Source organism: Lynx canadensis, chromosome B1, assembly GCF_007474595.2.
Source record: "Lynx canadensis isolate LIC74 chromosome B1, mLynCan4.pri.v2, whole genome shotgun sequence".
In the NCBI taxonomy this organism is placed as follows: Eukaryota; Metazoa; Chordata; class Mammalia; order Carnivora; family Felidae; genus Lynx; species Lynx canadensis.
The window spans coordinates 20,581,380-20,600,296 of NC_044306.2; the positions used below are offsets into that span (position 1 = coordinate 20,581,380).

The window sequence follows — 18,917 nt, forward strand, 5'->3', positions numbered from 1 at the left end:
GGCTCGAACTCACGGACGGTGAGATCATGACCTGAGCTGAAGTCAGATGCTTAACCGACTGAGCCACCCAGGTGTCTCAAGGTTGCTTTTTTGTTTTTTTGTTTTTGTTTTTTTTAAAGGAAGGAAAAAAGATCTCTTAGGGATTATTAACAGGGCTAACCTAGTATTTATACCAGTTCCTGCCAAAGGTCACCCTGTTGTGTCAAGCCTGATAACTCAGCTAATCTGGCAGTCATCGATGGTGCAGATAACCTTGTTAATAATTTGTTGCCCCACATGCTACCATGCATCAGAACTTGTCAAAATACCATATACATGAAAAACAGCCTCTACTGTAAAATTACCAGCACATTTTAATTTTTGTTGAGCCGTAAATATTTTTGTTTCTTGCCTTGCACAAGAGGGATCACGGTATTAGTTAGCATTGCCTACACATATGCAGAAGAATGAGTTAATAGAACAAGTAAACCCAGGGTTACTTTATTTACAGGCATACCTCAAAGATAGCATGGGTTCAGTTTCAGACCACCACAATGCCAATATTGCAGTAAAGTGACTCAATTGAACTTTTTGGTTTCTCGGTGCATAGAAAAGTCTATTCATGTGCAATAGTGTTGTATCTTAAAAAAAAAAAAAAAAAAACGCGCACAGACCTTAATTAAAAACATGCTAACCATTTAAGCTTCCAGTGAGTTGTAATCACAGGTCACCATAGCAAATGTGATAATACTGAAAAAGTTAAAAATATTCCCAGAATTACCAAAATATGACACAGAGACATTAAAATGAGTAAACGCTGTTGGACAAATGGCACCAATAGACTTGCTCGACACGGGTCGCCACACACCTTCAATTTGTATTAAAAAAAAAAAAAAAAAACAACACAGTTTCTACAAAGCACAAAGAAGTGAAATACAATAAAATGAGGTATGTTTGTAAGCTCCAAACATCTGTAGAAAATAAGACTCTCAGAAAACAAGGAGGCTTTGTCAGTAGGAAAGCTTCAGTATGAGAACGAATTCTGCCAGTGGTTAGCTGTGTGACGTCCCCATGGCTAGTTTCCTCTCCTTTATTTATTTATTTATTTATTTATTTATTTATTTATTTATTTAAACAAACATGAAATTTATTGTCAAATTGGTTTCCACACAACACCCAATGTTCATCCCAACATGTGCCCTCCTCAATACCCATCACCCACCCTCCCCTCCCTCCCACCCCCTCATCAACCCTCAGTTCTCAGTTTTTAAGAGTCTCTTATGTTTTGGCTCCCTCCCTCTCTAACCTCTTTTTTGTCCCCCCCACCCCTCCCGCATGGTCTTCTGTTAAGCTTCTCAGGATCCACGTAAGAGTGAAAACATATGGTATCTGTCTTTCTCTACATGACTTATTTCACTTAGCAAAACACTCTCCAAACCCTCTCCTTTAAAATGAGGGAATTGGGGTGCCTGAATGGCTCAGATGGTTAAGCATCCAACTTCGGCTCAGGTCATGATCTCATGGTTCATGAGTTGGAGACCTGCGTCAGGCTCTATGCTGACAGCTCAGAGCCTGAAGCCTGCTTCCCATTCTGTGTCTCCCTCTCTCTCAGCCCCTCTCCTGCTTGTGCTCTCTCACTAAAAAATAAACACTAAAAACAAATTTTAAAATAAATAAAATGAGGAATTGGATGCGATCATCTCATCAGGCCAGTCATGGCCCAGTCTCTAATTCGAGATTTCCCCACCTCATGTTTTATCTTGAAATCCTTTATAATTACTGGAAATTCCAAGGTTCTCTTTTTCTTACAAGAATCTAGTCTCATTTTTTTTTTTTTTTTTTTTTTTTTTTTTTTTGAAATTCCACCTGACTGGCTTGTCCTCACTGTTGATCCGGGTAATAGGAAACGTTAAGGACAATAGGACTCCCAACCAAGAAGTCATAATCAGAGTAGATTAGTCATGCACTACAAAGACAGGGATTAGAATTAATTCTGACAGAGCTGTGATCTCACCTCCTAAGCAAGTAATCAAATCTTACCTTTCGAAAGTAAATGGGATGTGATCAGCTCATCATCACGTTAAGTGATTAAATGGCTTCTGGGATTTTATGCTTTAATATCTCCACTGATCAATTCCTTTTCCTTGAAAGTTTAGCCCGGGCCAGGCCAGCAGGAGAACAAAATATCTCCAACTGAACTGAGGAGGGAGGCTTTCTCTAGTGTCCCTTCTCTCATCTGATGCTCTACAGAGCCTTGTGACTTACAGAGGTAAATCCAAAGAGAGATTGGAAACCACATTTAAGGCAGTAGTAAACACTGCTAAGAATTGTGAACTGTAGGCTTACTAGGAGTTTTCATCGAACATGGGGATTTTTTTGTCTTCTGCATTGGCTGTGGGAAACTGTAGTGCCCTTGATAGACCCAGGCAGGCTGGCTGCTGTTTTCATTTCACCACCTGGCAACTTATGAAAGAGGCACAGCCCCCAGTGTTGCCCAGGGCAGGGCACCAATTCTCGGGGGGGCAATTCTAAAAACAGTATGACCTAGGACAAACCAGTTACCCATGGGTCTGTCAGTTTTCACGCGGCCTAGCTTACATTTTTTAAAAATACATATCCAGATGCTTTGTGTTGGCTGCCTTAGAATCTTTTCACAGCATGTCAGTGTACAGATAGGTTAGTAGATCTTCAAACTTACCTTAATGAAATCTCTGTGCTGGTGTCTGGAACGTGCCTCAGGGAGTGAGGGGCTTTATTTTTAATGTAAAAATGTTGGCGTTCTCATTTACACCAAGGTGGACAACAACACAGCGTTGGTTGACAAACTGAAGCGATTCCAGCAGGAGAATGAGGAATTGAAAGCTCGGATGGACAAGCACATGGCAATTTCAAGGTAAAAATGGCCCTACTGTTCCCTACTATTCCTGAGCTCCCACGTCCAGTGTTACGTTCTTACCGCACTCCACGCATATACCTCTGGAAATGGGGTTGAAGTGTGTGGTTAAACAGGTACAGATTTCCATGTGGAAAATAGGATTGGAGCCATGCGTGCTTTTACCACAGTGGTGTTGACTGAATGGCTTATCCCCTAAATAGGCAAGCCGTCCCCGAGACCCTTGGCCTATTGACTCTGAGAATGCTATCAGAGAAGGAGCATCCAAGAGTAGCTAGCAAACAGCCCCAAACAGAAGACAGTCCTAAGACATGGAGAAAGTTGTGGGAGGGTCACCTAGCCGACTATCACCTCGCCCCCGAACGTGCTCTTCCTTTGGCTCACGTGCCCAGCGTTTCTCCACCAGCCAAAGCCGCCATATCTTGCAGCTCTGTGCAGGATTCCCTTTTGCTCCAAAGGGATTGTTTTGGGGGCTCAAATGGTAAGCATTTTTTCAGGGCACCTGGGTGGCTCAGTCGGTTGAGTGTCTGACTTCGGCTCAGGCCACGCTCTCATGGTTTGTGAGTTTAAGCCCCACATCAGGCTCTACACTGACAGCATGGAGCCTGCTTGGGATTCTCTCTCTTCCTCTCTTTCTGCCCCTCCCCCACTTGCATTCTCTCTCTCAAAAATAAACGTTTTTTTTAAATAGTAAGAATTTTTTCAAGTTACTTTTAACTTAGATTCACGTGGTTTGTGGCTCTTTTTTTGTCTTCAAGGCAACTTTCCACTGAGCAGGCAGTTCTGCAGGAGTCCCTGGAGAAGGAGTCCAAAGTCAACAAGAGACTGTCCATGGAGAATGAGGAGCTGCTGTGGAAGCTGCACAACGGGGACCTGTGCAGCCCTAAGAGGTCCCCCACGTCCGCCGCCATCCCCTTCCAGCCACCGAGGAACTCCAGCTCCTGCCCCAGCCCCAGCATCTCACCCAGATGACGCCTTCTGGAAGCTGGGAGACTGTCGGAAAGCATCTGTAACAGGTGTGCGGGACTGACCCTAACTACGCTCGACGGAGCGAGAGCTACAGTAGCGGACGTGTAGTAACCACGCTGGAACTGGAGAGTCGCCGCCCCCGAGGCTCCTTCTGAGACTGGAACACTCTGGAGGAAGACTTGGACCCCGTCCAAGAGCCCCCTCGCCAAAGACCTCAGAACGGATCCGCATGGACGGACACTGTTGCACAAAGCACTTAAAGAACAAGAGGGTCTTGTTTGTTGCCTTTTTCACCTAAGCATAAGGCGGAAAGAAAACTCTCAGGGGCCTGTTAAGATAAAGATATATAACCTTTATAATGTTCTTCACCGCGGACACCTTCTTGGGATTTGTGTTTTGGTCTGACTGGGGATGTGTGAGTGGAATGGATGCGGCAGACTGTCCCGTGTCTGATGCCACCTCCTTCGCTGTGTCCTGAAAGGCAGGTGCCACACACAGCTGGGTATGTACTAACCGAATGCTAGTCCGTGTATGCACTTCCGCAAAAGCCATAGAGGGAGGAGCAGTAGTTGCTTGAATTAAGACTCTCTACCACCAACTTGGCTCAGCCCTTGACAGTGGGGAGCGGTAATGACACGACGAGCTGGGACTCGTCCACGTCCATACAGCTCTCTGTCCTTCTGCGATAACTTGCTGGCAGTCTCTCAGTGTTCAGCCACGTCAGTTCAAACTAGCTAGATTTTTTCTGTAGGTTTTTAACTTCCCTCTGTAAACCTAACATTATACTACAATCTATTTTCTCAGGCTATGAGCAAATATAAGACCCTAATTTTTCTAAAAATCTGTATAAAGAAAAGGGGCAGGACCAGTGGGTTTGCTTCTGCCTTATTTTTACCTTGACCTGAGCTATCCCCACAGATTGTTGGCTCTCCCGTTGTCTTCATTTCTGCCCTCTCCTCACACACACCCTCCCCCCCCCAACTCCCCACCCCTCACCAGAGCCACAAAAGCAAACCTTCTACCTCCTACCTACTCTTCTCTGGGACAAGGAATAGGTTTTCCAGAGCCAGCTCATCATCAAGGTGCCAAAACCACTTTCCAAACAAACCAAGGCCTGGATGCGACAGTAAAAATGTTGGGAAACCCTAAAGAGAATGAAGAATAAGGCATTAGCTAGTAGAACGGAGTAAGGTAGGATTCAGTGCTTATGGCTAAGTAGGAGCAGCTGGTGTAGGGCAGTGATGCACTTAATGCATTCTGGAAAGATAGTGCTAAGCTTCTGTGTCCTCTTGGAGGAATCCTTCTCTGTCCTTGAGGTAGCAGAATGGTCAGTCAGTGGGTGGAAGATGTGATGTGTACAACGCCCTCCAAGCTGCAATTCAATTTCTCTTCAAAACTTATTACCTCCCCCAATTCTGATACTTTGGGGGGAAGTAGAAGGAAGAACTGTGGCTTTATCTCCCTGTCCCTGCATGTCAGTATTTACTAACCCGCGTTGCTGACGTCCAGTGGCTGTACAAGTAACTCCTGTAGTGTAAGAACAGATTCAGGATACTAGAGGTGGATATTTGAGTCGTCATCTACATGGACGCTACATAGCAAGCTGATATTCACGATGCATGCTTGTTTTTATTAGTGATTGTGTCTGAAGCCCTTAACCTCCAGCAGTGTATTATGTATGTTACCTTCCGTGTTTGCCTCTGATAAATGGGAATTTAGGCTCACTGCCACCTCCGGGAATAGCTCTCTGCTTGCCCTTCTGCATTGTTTTCAATGCCATTAGCCAAAGTTGGGTTTGCCATCCATCTCCTAGGCATGGTAACTCTTGTGCTGTTCCCTGCTATCCTCCATACCATTTAGGTGTCTGGGGAAATCAATCTTACACAATTAATACAAAATGTCTTCAGAGAATGGGAGACAATAGGAGAGAAGATAGGAAACAAAACAGAACTTTAAGATTCTTTTTTTTTTTTCAAACCAAATGTTTCTCACGTAGGACGGAAAACGTTGGCACGTCATAAAAATAAGGATGTGTAAACCGTAGTTGTGCTCAGTTTGTAGTGATGGAAAGTGTATTTTACTTTGATCAAATAAATAATGCTGGAATATTCAACATAAGGATTGCGAAGTCTGACCTACTCCACCCTCCGAAGCGTCACCCAGTTTTCAGCCCTTCTCAAGGTACCGGTGACCGTTCGTCTCCTCTTCAGCTGTGTCCCCAGGGGTTTCCAGTGCAACCACCCAGTTGGTCATGGGCTGAAATCTGGCTCACAGAGCTAGACTCACAGGTAAGCTGCTCTGAATTCCCAGCTATGGGTACTGGAGAAACTGCAACTGACTTTAACAATTTCTGCTGTATCAGGTAAGAAAATGAGAACAGCCACAGTGCAAATATTTTTGGAGGTAGTAAAAAAGCCTAAATGAAGCTGAATCTTCCTTGAATCAGAAATCTATATGGAAAGTTAAAGTTGTAAAAACACATGTTTGGTTCTTACTGAATGACTCATCGAGAGCTAGTACTTTGGAGTGCAGCAGCTTAAAAAAGGGCAAGTTTGCCTCAGTTTTTGATACCTTCACATCATTTTGAATATATAGTTGAACCACATGTCACTTAATTTTTAGATCTCCTGTGTTATGGAATAGAATCTTTGGTATTGACCCAAGCAGTGCCCCCAACAAATCCTTCAACCAAACAACCGAACACTTAGCCCATTTTGTACCAAAACCTACCCATTGAATAGAAATGAGTATACAAAGTTAACGTCTATGCTTTTTTATTATAAAAAGTAGAAATGCAGATACATAGGTAAGCAATCAAAATACATGCTTTCTGTCAGGAGTTAACACTATTAGACCGAATGACTTCCTTTGAGTTTGGACGTCTGGGTCTGACTCTCAGGGCGGGGGGCGGGGTTTGGCACTGAACGGCAGCCTCCGGCAAAGCAGGAGTCACCAGAACCCCAAAGCCGGCCATGTGCACAAATGAACTTGCCCTCAATTCATTATACTTCATTTTCCAAGTCAGGAAAACTCAACAGCGGTCGCTACTGTAGTCTCCCCTTGGAGATTCCGAGCAGTGCAAATGTAATACCCTACATCAGTGGTTGCAACGTCTTCAACTGTCAGGATGCTCTGGGAGATTCTTGTGGTGTGCCCCAGTCCTCTGTGGATCAGCCGCCAAGTGTCTTGAATCGTCACAGGCCTTTCATCCTGTTGAACAACACCCCCAAGCGCTGCAGCACAAGCAATAGGCTGCTGTAAACAGGTCCCATTCACCCCACACCACTGAGGGGGCGGGGGGAGGTTCTTGCCCAAACACCTAAAAGACTATTCGGTACATACAGCACAGGGGAGCTTTTACAGTATATGCAAACACTACACTGTTTGGAATGCTCGTTTTGCTCCTAAGTTTCCACTTAAATTCTTTTGGAACCCCAAGAACATAGAACTGGTAGTAGGCAAGAAACATGGATAAAAATGCTGCTCCCCCCTTCACATTGCCCACTCAATAGTTCTGGGACTATAGAATTTAAAGCCAGATGGGGCACCTGGGTGGCTCAGTCGGTTAAGCATCCGACTTCAGCTCAGGTCATGATCTCACCGTCTGTGAGTTCAAGCCCCACATCGGGCTCTGTGCTGACGGCTCAGAGCCTGCTTCGGATGCTGTGTCTCCCTCTCTATCTGCCCCTCCCCCACTCATGCTCGGTCTCTCTCTGTCTCAAAAATGAACAAAACGTTAAAAAAATTTTTTTTAATAAAAATTTTAAAAAAAGAATTTAAAGCCAGAAAAGCCTGACGCACTCACTGTGTAAGTAAATGAGAGCTCCCCGTTGTTCAGATTTGGTGAAGGGAGAAGTAGAAACAGCCAGGCCAAAGGACTCCAGTGGGAGCAAAGTTGTACCAAGAATGGATACCACGATGCCCTGGATGATCTAACTCCCTATTTCTAGAAAGTGAGATGGTCACTTTGGAGAGACTGCACCCAACTATGGTGAGCCGAATGTTGTGTGTTTTGGATTTACTGAACAGGATTGTAATATCACCAGTATTAATAAATACACTTTCTGCTCATTAAAAAAAAAAAAAAAAACACACACTTCCATTGAAAATCATGGATGTCTTCAAAGTGTGACCACACTTTTTAAAAACAAGTACCTACTACCAGGAAAATATTTTTTCTCCAGGGAGACTTATTTTCCACCAATCACAGCCCCTGAGCCAGAAGTGTATTGGCTACTGAGTATGTCTTAGGAGGCCAAATCTTCTCTGGCAACGAAGGGATTATTCCATGTTGGTAGCAAAGCTGTTTATTTTAGCGAGCAAAACGGGCACGGAGGCTAAATGTGCGGGTGTTGCTCTTATGGAAAGTCTATTTTAAAATTATCTCTGGCCTCACGGCACCTTTTTGCCAGGGCCTAGGTTTATATGCCCACTTGGTGGATGTGCTCACCACGGGGCATAGCTCGTATAGGGAGCACACTCTGAGGGAGACGAGTTGGCCTCCAATTGACCCAGAAATGGGGGTGGAGAAAGAGGGAGCCCCCTCCTTTTCTCTTTCAGGCTCCGTCCCTGCTTAAGGGTTATGAAGAAAAATAACATATAAAGAAGGTACACTGAACTGCCTAATGGAACCCACTTTTTTTTCCTGTCCTTTAAAAGAGCCACTTGTAAATATTACTGGAACAGCTTAGAAAACAAGTAAAACGTGGCCCCTGATACAGTTTCACACGCTTCTCACACTCGTTAAGTTATGATCTCTTCACCTGGGGGTGGGGTTGGAGGACAAAACTAAATTTACTGAGCTGGCTGAGAAGGGGCACAGCCCTTACCTTCTGTCCTGGGTAGATCCACCTGAATTCCACCTCGACATCAGGTTCCCCCAGGACGGTACAGAGGACGCTGATGTCATCCCCGCTCCTCACTTTGTTTGAGGATGCCAAGATGGTTGTTGACGGAGGGCCTCTGGGAACTGGAAGGAAACAGGAGACAGGGAAAGTGAGACAGAATCCACGGGTATGATGTTGAAGACAAACCTCGAGGCATATTCTGTTCTTGGAACTGAGCTGTAACATGTCTGCCTTCCTTCCAGCTTCCCAGCCGGCTTCAGGCCTAGACTATCCCATCACGTCTGGTTTCCGGTGAAGCCTCCTCTCCACACTGGCAGTCCAGAATGGGGTGCTCATCCAGAACCCCCAGGCCCAGCCATTACATTTATGTTAAAGGAGGCAGCTAAAAGTTGTGGGAATAAGAAGGGGAATAAAAAAGTTGAGGGAGAAGAAGGTGCTTGGGGACAGAGTGAGCAGAACATAGAGAAGGCTGGCGGGAAGGAGGGCGGCTGAAGGAGTGAAAAGGACCAGACAGGTGTGTGGCTGTCCATCCTCAGAAGGAAAAGGAGCAAGTCTGAATCTAACGACAAAGGATGTTTGGAGGAAAGGTACAACTACTGCCATCTGCTTGCTTTACTTGACAGCATTTTAGAAACATGGGGGTCAGTTCACTTAAATAATTTTGATGGCGGCCTTGAGCAAGCCAATGGGCTAGGAGCAGGGGCTACAGCAGCAAACAGCACAGACTTGGTCTCTGAGCCCTTGGGGACCTCTCTTCATGGTCTGAAGGAGACAGACACTAAACAATTGGATAGTTAATGTTCAACTTGGGTTGTACTATGAAGAAGACCAGCATGTTCTGCAAGTTCAGAGTAGCCTGAAAAGCAAGAATGGCTTCCTTAATAAGGGAACAATGTTTGAACTAAAACCTGAAGGGTGAGCTTACCAGGCATGGAGGGAGAAGCAGGAAGTCACCTTGGGCCTGGGAATCACTGTGTGAGCTTCGGCTGTGAGGTAGACCAAGGCCAGGCAGGCTGTGGAGCAGGGCAGAGGGCCGAGGGCACCTCAGCCCACATGGAAGATTCTGACTAGAGTTCTAAGAAAAGTGGGAACCCAGGGGTACCTGGGTGGCTCACTCAGTTAAGCGTCCGACTTCGGCTCAGGTCATGACCTCATGGTTCGTGAGTTCGAGCCCAGCGTCAGGTTCTGTGCTGACAGCTCAGAGCCTGCTTCGGATTCTGTGTCTCCCTCTCTCTCTCTGCCCCTCTGCCCCTCCCCTGCTTGTACTCTGTTTCTCTCTCTGTCTCAAAAATAAACATTAAAATGATCACATTAAAAACAGTTCAATGTTTAGTGGAGAGATTTGAGCATACTTCAATCCCTTCAAGAAGTGGGGAGTTAGGCCAATCGGAAGAGACTGAATTTACACATCCATGGGATTTTCCAGGAACCCTCGGCATGGAGAAAGGGTACAAGTATGTGCTCTAGGGAGGTATTTCCCTGGACAGTGGGAGGACAACAGGCGGGCAAAGAGTTGAGGGCACGGGCAGAGAGCATAGCCATGTCGAGTCCTGGACCCCAAGCAGGGTGGGTGGGGAGGGCGGGAGAGCAGTGGGGAACGCAGGGGTGGATGGCAAAGATGAGGGCAGACACACAGGAGTCAGTGAACACTGAGCAACAATCTGGGCAAGGATGAGGTCATTCATCAAGTTGGTGTCTGACTCAGTGAGTGATTCTCAAGTCGGAGCAGGTGTAGCTGTGGGCAGGCTGAAGGTGTGGCTGAGGGAGGGAGGGGTACCTGAGGTGGAGGGTCGAGGCAGTCAGTGAACTAGGTGGATGAGCTCCACGTGGATGTCGACGTCACCCAGTGACAAGGAGGACAATGAGCTAATGAGGGGAATGAATGGAAAGGAGAAGAAAAAGCTGGTGGAGCCACAAGACTCGGAGGAGCAGAGGTTCCTAACAGCAAATGAGAAGAGAGGGTGAGGAAGGGGGAACAGACACAAGAAGAGCTTGACCTTGAGTTGGCGAGGGATGGTGCCCTTAGGAGACCACAGATTTGGGTCACAACAAAGAGGATGCTCTCATCACAGAAGATGTTCTAAGAGGCTGGAAGAACTGGAGAATTGCTGACGCATATCACAGAGATAGTACTAGAGTGAGCAATGGGTGAAGGGAGTCAAGGGGTGTTAGCTCAGGGTCACAGGCAGTTCTAGAAATGGCAGTGCAGTAGAGGAGCCTTTAAGAACAGCATTCTGTGCCTCCTGATTTCCATGCATAGTTTGGAAGAGCAGTGCCTGAGACGGGCCAGCTGGAAGAGACTGAAGTCTAGGCGCTCGCTCGTCGGGGCAGGCTTACCTTCCACATACAGTAGTTGGTACTTGACTGAGATCTGAGACTTGCCCCCAGCCTCGGCCTTGCAGTAGACCACCCCCTGGTGGTCGGAATGAGGTTGCAGATACACAAAGCCCCTCTTCATGTCGTAAACAATGTCTGTCCCATTGGCTGGGATTTCCTTGGCAGGAAACTCCCTGTGGAGGGTGACTCTGGCCGACGGGACAGTCACTCGACAAGGAACCACAGCCTGCCTGTCCGGGTTCAGGTAGACAACATCAAAGTAACTGGGAGAAGGTACAAAGAGTTCTCCTTTCTCTGCGAAGGGAAAGACAGAGGTTTGTTTTTTCTGGAGAAACAAGGTAAGAGCGCTTGAAGAATGTTTACGTTCTACGGGCACAGAGAGGGGACTGGCAATATACTCAGATACTGAGTCTTTATGCATAGAAAAAGCTACTCTTCAATGCTTTTCCTTTTTTGTAAAAAAAGATTTTACTTCCCATCTCCTTAAAGGCAACAAAAAGGTATTAGTTGAAGCCCAAATCAGGCCCATGAATTACCCCAATAAGGAAGCAGGGAAGGAGACGGGTTTCCTTAGGTTAAGAGCAGTTTTAAAACCTGTGAGCAGGGGCACCTGAGTGGCTCAGTCAGCTGAGCCTCCGACTTCGGCTCAGGTCAGCGATCGCACGGTTCCTGAGTTCAAGCCCTGCGGCAGCACCATCGGGGCTCAGTGCTTGCAGCACGGACCCTGCTTTGGATCCTCTGTCCCCCTCCCTCTGCCCCTCCCTGGCTTGCTCTCTCAAAAACAAATCAACATTTTTTAAAAAAACAAAACCTTGTGAACAATTTGCTGTGTCTCTGGAGAAGCCCCAGAGCCTGTACTCAGTTACTAGAACAGTTCTCCAGCACAGCAGAGCCTCTGGGAGGCCCGGGTCACTGAGGGCACTGGTACCCTCACCTGTCCTTACAGCCCAGAGGATGGTGTTCCTGCCACAGCTAATAGAGAATTAAGGAAGGACAGATGAGGGGCCCAGTGGCCTCAGGTTCTGAATTCTGCTTGTCTAACTCTGGGCTGGGGAATTCAGTCCGTTTCTTATATCCTCCAGTTTCCCCTGAAATCATTATCCCTATACCTTAAGTTCTAGATGATGGCACTGGCTCTTACAGAAGTGAGAGAAACGAGGACTGGGTTGCCCACACATTCATTCTCAGGATGCTCAAGGGACTGTGGGTTAGAGTTTTTTTTTTTTTTTTTAATTTTCTTTTGGCATGGCACGTTGAATCCTCTGTGTTCTGGATGCTAGTGTGAGGGAATGCTACAGGAATTGCTAAGAGAAATCTTTGAACTTGATCATACCCCAACATTTAATTGTTTCCTATGTTTTTCCCACAACGTTCCTGATACAAATCATTATTCCTGGCTTTTTCCCTCACTAGCCCTCTTTGTGCCACATTCATGTGATGTTTTAGGTTGGTGACCTATTCTCAGACACGACATCAAATGTCTCCGTGGGCCAAGATTTCTTTGGCTGTGGAGTGCCAAGTTCACTGACGTGGAGGTCCTTCCCCGGCTCTGAGATCAAGGAGTATGCCATGGCTCAGGGAACCTCCATCTTTTGCAAGGCTTTCTATCAGGCTGGGTGATGTGCGCCACATTCATGATAGATTGACTTTCAGGCTTAGTTAAGGGGCACCTTGGTCAATGTTGTTTCTAACACCCATGTGTTCACACAGAGTAAGTCTATATGGCCTTGGATGGGTCAACTTAATCTCTGCTTCCACATCCCCATTTGGAGAGAACAGAATCTCTAGGACTAAAGATAGCTTTTGAACAAAAGCCCTTCAGGAATTTCTGATTCTAAGATTTAGCAGTACCTTTTCTTTTGTTTTACAGAGGAAACTGAACCAATAAACAAAACCAGTAGATTAAGTGAACAATCCAAATTCTAGAACACAAAAATGTGGTCTTACTTCTTGTTACTATAAAACAATCTTTGAAAGAAGTGACCTCACCAGTTGCTTTAACCAACAGAAAAAAAAAAAAGAAAAGAAATTCGTAAGCAGATTCCATCTACCAACAACAAGAAACTTTACTGAAGTTCATTTAAAAAAAATTTAGAGTACACATGCCTCCTGCAAACATGTTTGTATGTATTCAAGTCAATGCTAAGCGTTACTTTAAGAAAACTAAGCACATGGAAATTTAGATTTCAAAAAAAAATCAAATAGGCTACAAAGTCCAAATTTCAACAAACCCCATATTTAGTAAAATGCTCATTAATGTGGTTTCACTACATATGATCATTGGAGCCCAAGCCTTTTGCTATGAGAAAGCTCTACCGCCGGTAATGTTCTCCTCCTTGATCTGGATGGTAGTTAATATGTGCATTCATCTGAGGTTAATTTATTGAGCTGTATACTTATGACTTGTGTAGTTTTCTTTGTATATATTATACTTCAATAAAAAGAAAAACCTCCTGAGAGCCTCTCGGATAAAGAGTCATTATAATATGTGGCAGTTGCTTAATCAAAAACCGCGCAAATTAACAACAGTCGAAAAGAGGCTTCACGGTGTTTGCAACCAAACTCTGGGAAACCTACAAACATAATGAATGCCAGACGTTTCTCTACGTGGGTCGTGGGGAAGCATATGTTCCGAAAGAATCGGAGCCAGGAGCAGGAGGCTCAGCTTCCGAAACAGCTCATCTTGGTTTTGCAAACCCACCCATGCCTGAAGAGACAAATGCTAAACCCTGGACTGAAAATCCAACTGGCCTCTTGGCTTGCTATTGAGAAAAGAGAAAATGATACAACACATTAGGTCATGCCCCTTTTTGATCCAAGTTTCTTCACAATTGAAGTGAATAGTTTGGTAAATATTTTAGCCTTCCTTTGATTCCCTAAAAAGCTGCCCATAAATTAAGAACGAGGACCTAGCTCCAAAACTCAAAGAGAGCCCTTTAACCCTCATGGGGCATTCGGCTCAAGGGAAGTCTTCAGTTCAAACTTTCAATTCAAAATCCAATCTTTTAGAAGGACACGATAGTGCTAATCATGGCAAAGAATCTTGAATCTGCAGTGTGAAATCTTGAATCTGCAGAGCCAGAAAAACAGGCTCTAAAGGCACATGAGCAAGTCTGTGCAACACATTCCAGAATGAGGATCAGAAGGGATTACCTATGAACAACTGTTAGCCATTCGCCTGACAACACCAGTGATGCTAGCTAGTGTCTTTCTCCCTGTCTATCAATCTACCCACCACCTTGTCCTAGAAACAGATTAGGGCAGTAAGAACATTAGATCCCAGGTCAGAAAAACAGGGGCTGACTCTTTACTCCCCGTTACCAGTCATGGAACCCTGACCAAGTCACCTTGCCCTTCAAGGTCTCAGCGTCAGCATCATTATTGCTAAAACAGAGATGGTCAAGTAGCTTCTACTTAGTTCCTAGGGGTGTGGTAAAAATGAAACGAGATACATGTGACTCCAACACGGTAGAGTGCTCTGCTAATGCATCTTCTGGCTGGAGAGGAGCTGTGTGGGCGGGAGGGGGGGAAACATTCGAGATTTTGCTAGCATTCATTAATGGCCAGCGCAGAAGATCATTTGGGTCCTAGGCCTAAGTCACTGTAGATCTGAAAGGCGGAGGGAGTCAGGACGTAGACAGCGCTCATGAGAGCCCCTGCCTGGACACGAAGCAAGCATTGTGCATTTTTAGGCCCTTCACTCAGCGCAGGGATCGGGGCTGGAGCCACAAAGCCCATAGGCTTTGGGAATCGTGCCCCCAAAACTTCAGTTCACAGTACGCTAAGAACAAATATGAGGAGGCCTTTAGCGAAGCATCGTACAGCCATGGAGGCTCTAGAAAGATCATCATGGGCCCTGAGAGCACAGTGACTACATGTGCACAGCAATGCTGCCCAGTAGAGCTTTTTGTGATGACGGACGTGGTCCCTGTCTGCAACGTCCAGGAGAGCCACGAGCCGCCTGTGGCAATGGAGCACGTGAAACAGATCGAGTGGCCCTCAGAAAGTGAGTTTTAAGGGGTTTAATTTTAAACCATTTTCACTTAAATGTAAATAGTCACACATGCCTAGTGGCTGCCATATTGGCCAACGTAGGTACAGACTCAGGAATCAGCCCGGGTTCGAATCCTAGTACCACCACTTACCTGTGTGACCCTAAGGAGGTATTTCATTTCGCTAAAACTCTACTTCCCAACGAACACAAGAGAAATGACAGGAGTGCTTCCCCTGGAGGGCCGCTGGGGAGACTTACACGAAATAACGGACATAAACTGACAGAGCCTGGCACACAGGGAGCGCTCTGATCGTCACTATTAGGTACTCGGCCCCCAGTTGGAAACTGGGTCCAGAGGTCTGGGCTAAGTCCAGAATACCGAAGCGTCCCACCGACACGCCCAACGGTTTACCTGTAAAAAAGATGTAGGTGGAGCCGGTTTTGGTCTCGTCCTTCCTGCAGACGTAGCCCTGGCAGAGCTGTCCCCAGCAGCTAAACTCGCCCGTGTCCGCGGCCGTGGAGTTGACCAGAGTCAGCTGGCCATAGCGCTCGTGCTGCCTCACACTGTCAATGGAAGCGAAGCCAGCTCACGCGGGGGGCCCCCAGCAGGCGCTCTCCCCTCTGCCGTTCCCCACCGCAAATCCCCCTGGCTCTGCGGGCTGGCCTCTCTCAAGCGGCACAAACTAGTAACAGCATGTTTGGGGGAAAAGTGTGTGGAAGGGTAGGAGGCGGTCAGAGAGAGAAGCTTCTAAAAGGAAGACATGCCGTTTACATTTTATAACGAGAGGGGATTCTCTTCCACCTCAGCGGCGGAGTTTCCCTAAGTAAAATCACTGGTCCATTAGCAACGCAGCCACAGAAAGTCAGCCAAAGAGCCTTTGCTCCTGATGAACGCACTTAAAGAGCAGTCAACATGAATGAAAGCACACACCGTGGGCCACTGTGAAAATCTCTTGGATCAATAAAGAGGTTCTGAACATAAGCTTGGGATCTTTGAGATGCCACATTTCATAATAAAAATGCAAACTTTCAGGGCTCCTGGGTGGCTCGGTCACTTAAGCGTTTGACTTTGGCTTAGGTCATGATCTCACGGTTCATGGGTTGGAAACCCGTGTTGGGCTCTGTGCTGACAGCTCAGAGCCTGGAGCCTGCTTCGGATTCTGTGTCTCCCTCTCTCTCTCTGCCCCTCTCCCCCACTCTCTCTCTCTCTCTCGCCCCAAAATAAATAAACATTAAAAAATAAATAAATAAAAACTTTAGGGGAAAAATGCTTGGTTGCTAAGATTTACTAAGCCCCAGTTATGCAGCCCACCTCTGGTACAGTGCTTAGAACGTTTGAGCATTTAACTTTCCTCTGACCTCACACTATTATTTCTACTTATATTTTCTCATTTTGCATCTCTTGTATTTTTAGCTTGTTCATGTGAATATATTTGCAAACTGCTTCAGTTCCTTCTGGAATAAGGAGAGACATAAATATTAATATTGAACTCTATCACTAGCTGATGGTAATGGTGATTCAGTGTATTATGTTGTGACAGGAATCCAGATGTATCATCAACGGGAGACATATTCCCCTGTGGCTTATGAGCCTCTGCACGTGGCCAATGCCAATATAAATGGTTTTAATCCAAGGATGCATCTCAAATAACCAAATGGCTCACCCCTCTGAGATCCACATACTTTTGTGACGTAGCTGAAACTCTCCTGTTGTGCTTTGCAACACAGTCAGTGAGGTAGCCACACTAAATTTAGCACACAACCAATGTCTGGTTGGTTGATCCTAAACACAGCCCTGTTCTGGTTCACCGCTGAATAGCTGCTTTCCCCACCAGGGCCTCTGTACTCCCACACCATCAACTACCTCCTTTCAAGGGAACGGAAATCTCTCCCCCTTCAGGAAGCTTTTAATTAGAATCAACTCTCGCTTTCTCCTAATGACGTAATTAGCCCCCTTGTTCTCTATCCCTCGGATACCCGTGGCTTCCTGTTATTACAATGGATGGCAAAAACTCTGAGGGCGGGGACTGGGCCATATTTGTTTTATATTCCCTCAGCAACAAATCTGTGCACAGTACACAGTAAAGATTCCCTAGAAATGAGTGGAGTGAAATTGAATTGAACCACAGGGTTGGAAGTGGAAGGAACCTTAAAGAGAAGGCACCCATCCAGTGATGTGTGGGGAAAAAAAGAAAAAGGCGTCCAGCTCTCAGCACTGCAGATGAAGAAACTGAGTCTCAGAAAGAAGTGACTTCCCTGAGACCCACAGCTAGTGGACGCTGAGTCAATTACTTAAGTGAGTGAAGTATGTACTCATCAGAGAAGCAAACACATGTAAAGTTCTGCATGCCATAACAAATTCATTGCATTCTTCTAATGGTGGCTTAATTGCACATAATTGCAGTAATTACTAGTAGTAATTATTGTGAATACCACTACAACAATGACACATAATACATACCCCACAGGGGAGATAGCACAGCAAATAAAAAACAGTGGACCTCAAGGACATTACAGTCCAGGTAGGTAGTTAAAACTAATATACACGAAAGGATCAGAGAATAAGTAAACGAGGACAATAGGAATTCTGAAAAGGGATTTATCCCCGTGGGTTGAAGAGGCTGAAGGCAGCTTTGGGGAGGAAGTGAGACACGCCGGACCTTTAAAGGCGGGGGTGGAGAGGCAGGGGCAGTGAGCTCACTTGCTCAGGAAACTACAGTCCCGGGAGGGCTGGGACCAACCTGGTCTGCTCCTCTTACTGCACCCCCACGGCCTGAGTGCGTGGTGGGTGGAAGGCACTCAATACCGATTTGAGGATTTAACGTATTCGCCACAGAGGACACAGAGGGAGGGGGTTGGGAGTCACGGGGCATTTGGTTGAGAACAGGCAGCAGGGACCACCCTCAGGTGTGGAGGTGGGAAGTGAGGGCACCTTAGCCAGCGCATGAGGTGGGCGAGGGAGAGGCAGGAGGAAGAGGGGGAGACTGAGAGCCTGTTCCTGTGATGAACGGCGCGGCCAGTGCTGGGGCCGGGCCGGGTGCTGGCAGAGGAACAGAAGCAAATTTAAGGCATGTTTTTCCGGGGGACATTTATGACAGACTGGGTACAAGAGGTGGAAGAAAGAGATATATCAGTAATGACCACTCAATTTGTATTTCTGTGTGTTAGGAAGACTGGGGCTTTAACCAACCGAGACGGAATCACTGAGAAGAGAAAGGAGACTAGGGCAGGCAAAATAATAGAGCCACCATTGAAGACTTTGAATTTGTGATGAAATGTGGATCACCGAAGTGTGGATGCCAGTTGATGTGGCACTTGGAAACACAGGCTGAGTCACAGAGGAGATAAAACAGCGCTAGATTTGTATTTGGGGGAGTCGTCTACAAAGGAGTAAGAGGAGAAGCTAAAAGAAAGAATGAACTCAACAAGGGAAAGTACAGAGAAGAGGAGAAGTTTGAGGACAAAATCTAGAGCCAAACTAGAGTCCACCAGGGCAAGAAAAGGTAGACAGAGGACAGAAGAATCAGGAAAAGTTATCATCAAAAAGGAAGATTCAAGAAACGGATGCTCGAAAGCATCAGATATCTTTAAAAGAGATTCCTGCCCCTCCCCCCCCCCACTTCATTTGGCAGAATGAAAGTGTTTGGCAATGACCAAAAATGTAATTTCAATTGTGAGGATACAGTCGGCTTTCAGCAGATAAAAAAATAGAAAGGTGGAAAGAAAATGGAGGTGGATGTCTTCCTAGGTGTACCAAAATATCTGACCACATTCCCTATAGAGCTCAGAACTGGGGTACAAAATCAGCATTTAATTGATCAACGTATCAAGCACCTTCCATGGACCCCACATTTGCTAGCATCGCAGTGATAGAAAGTATTAGATGCCATTCCTACTA

General features: G+C 46.0%; 2 protein-coding genes across 6 annotated transcripts in view; one reads left to right on the forward strand and one right to left on the reverse strand.

Annotated features, from left to right (window-relative positions):
• Nucleotides 1–5,959, forward strand: part of MTUS1 (microtubule associated scaffold protein 1) — a 171,883-nt gene extending 165,924 nt beyond the window's left edge. For all 5 annotated transcript variants that reach the window (XM_030312206.2, XM_030312207.2, XM_030312208.2 and 2 more), the window contains 2 exons: nt 2,775–2,872; nt 3,631–5,959. In XM_030312206.2, the coding sequence (XP_030168066.1) occupies nt 2,775–2,872; nt 3,631–3,844 (312 nt within the window). In that variant the 3' untranslated portion in view covers nt 3,845–5,959. The remainder of the gene's footprint in view (nt 1–2,774; nt 2,873–3,630) is intronic.
• A 639-nt stretch (nt 5,960–6,598) lies between these two features.
• PDGFRL (platelet derived growth factor receptor like) overlaps nt 6,599–18,917 on the reverse strand; it is a 70,114-nt gene continuing 57,795 nt past the window's right edge. The window contains exons 3-6 of the mRNA XM_030312213.2: nt 15,432–15,583; nt 11,026–11,319; nt 8,671–8,810; nt 6,599–7,051 (exon numbers count right to left, since the gene is read on the reverse strand). Of these exons, the coding sequence (XP_030168073.1) occupies nt 6,863–7,051; nt 8,671–8,810; nt 11,026–11,319; nt 15,432–15,583 (775 nt within the window). The 3' untranslated portion in view covers nt 6,599–6,862. The remainder of the gene's footprint in view (nt 7,052–8,670; nt 8,811–11,025; nt 11,320–15,431; nt 15,584–18,917) is intronic.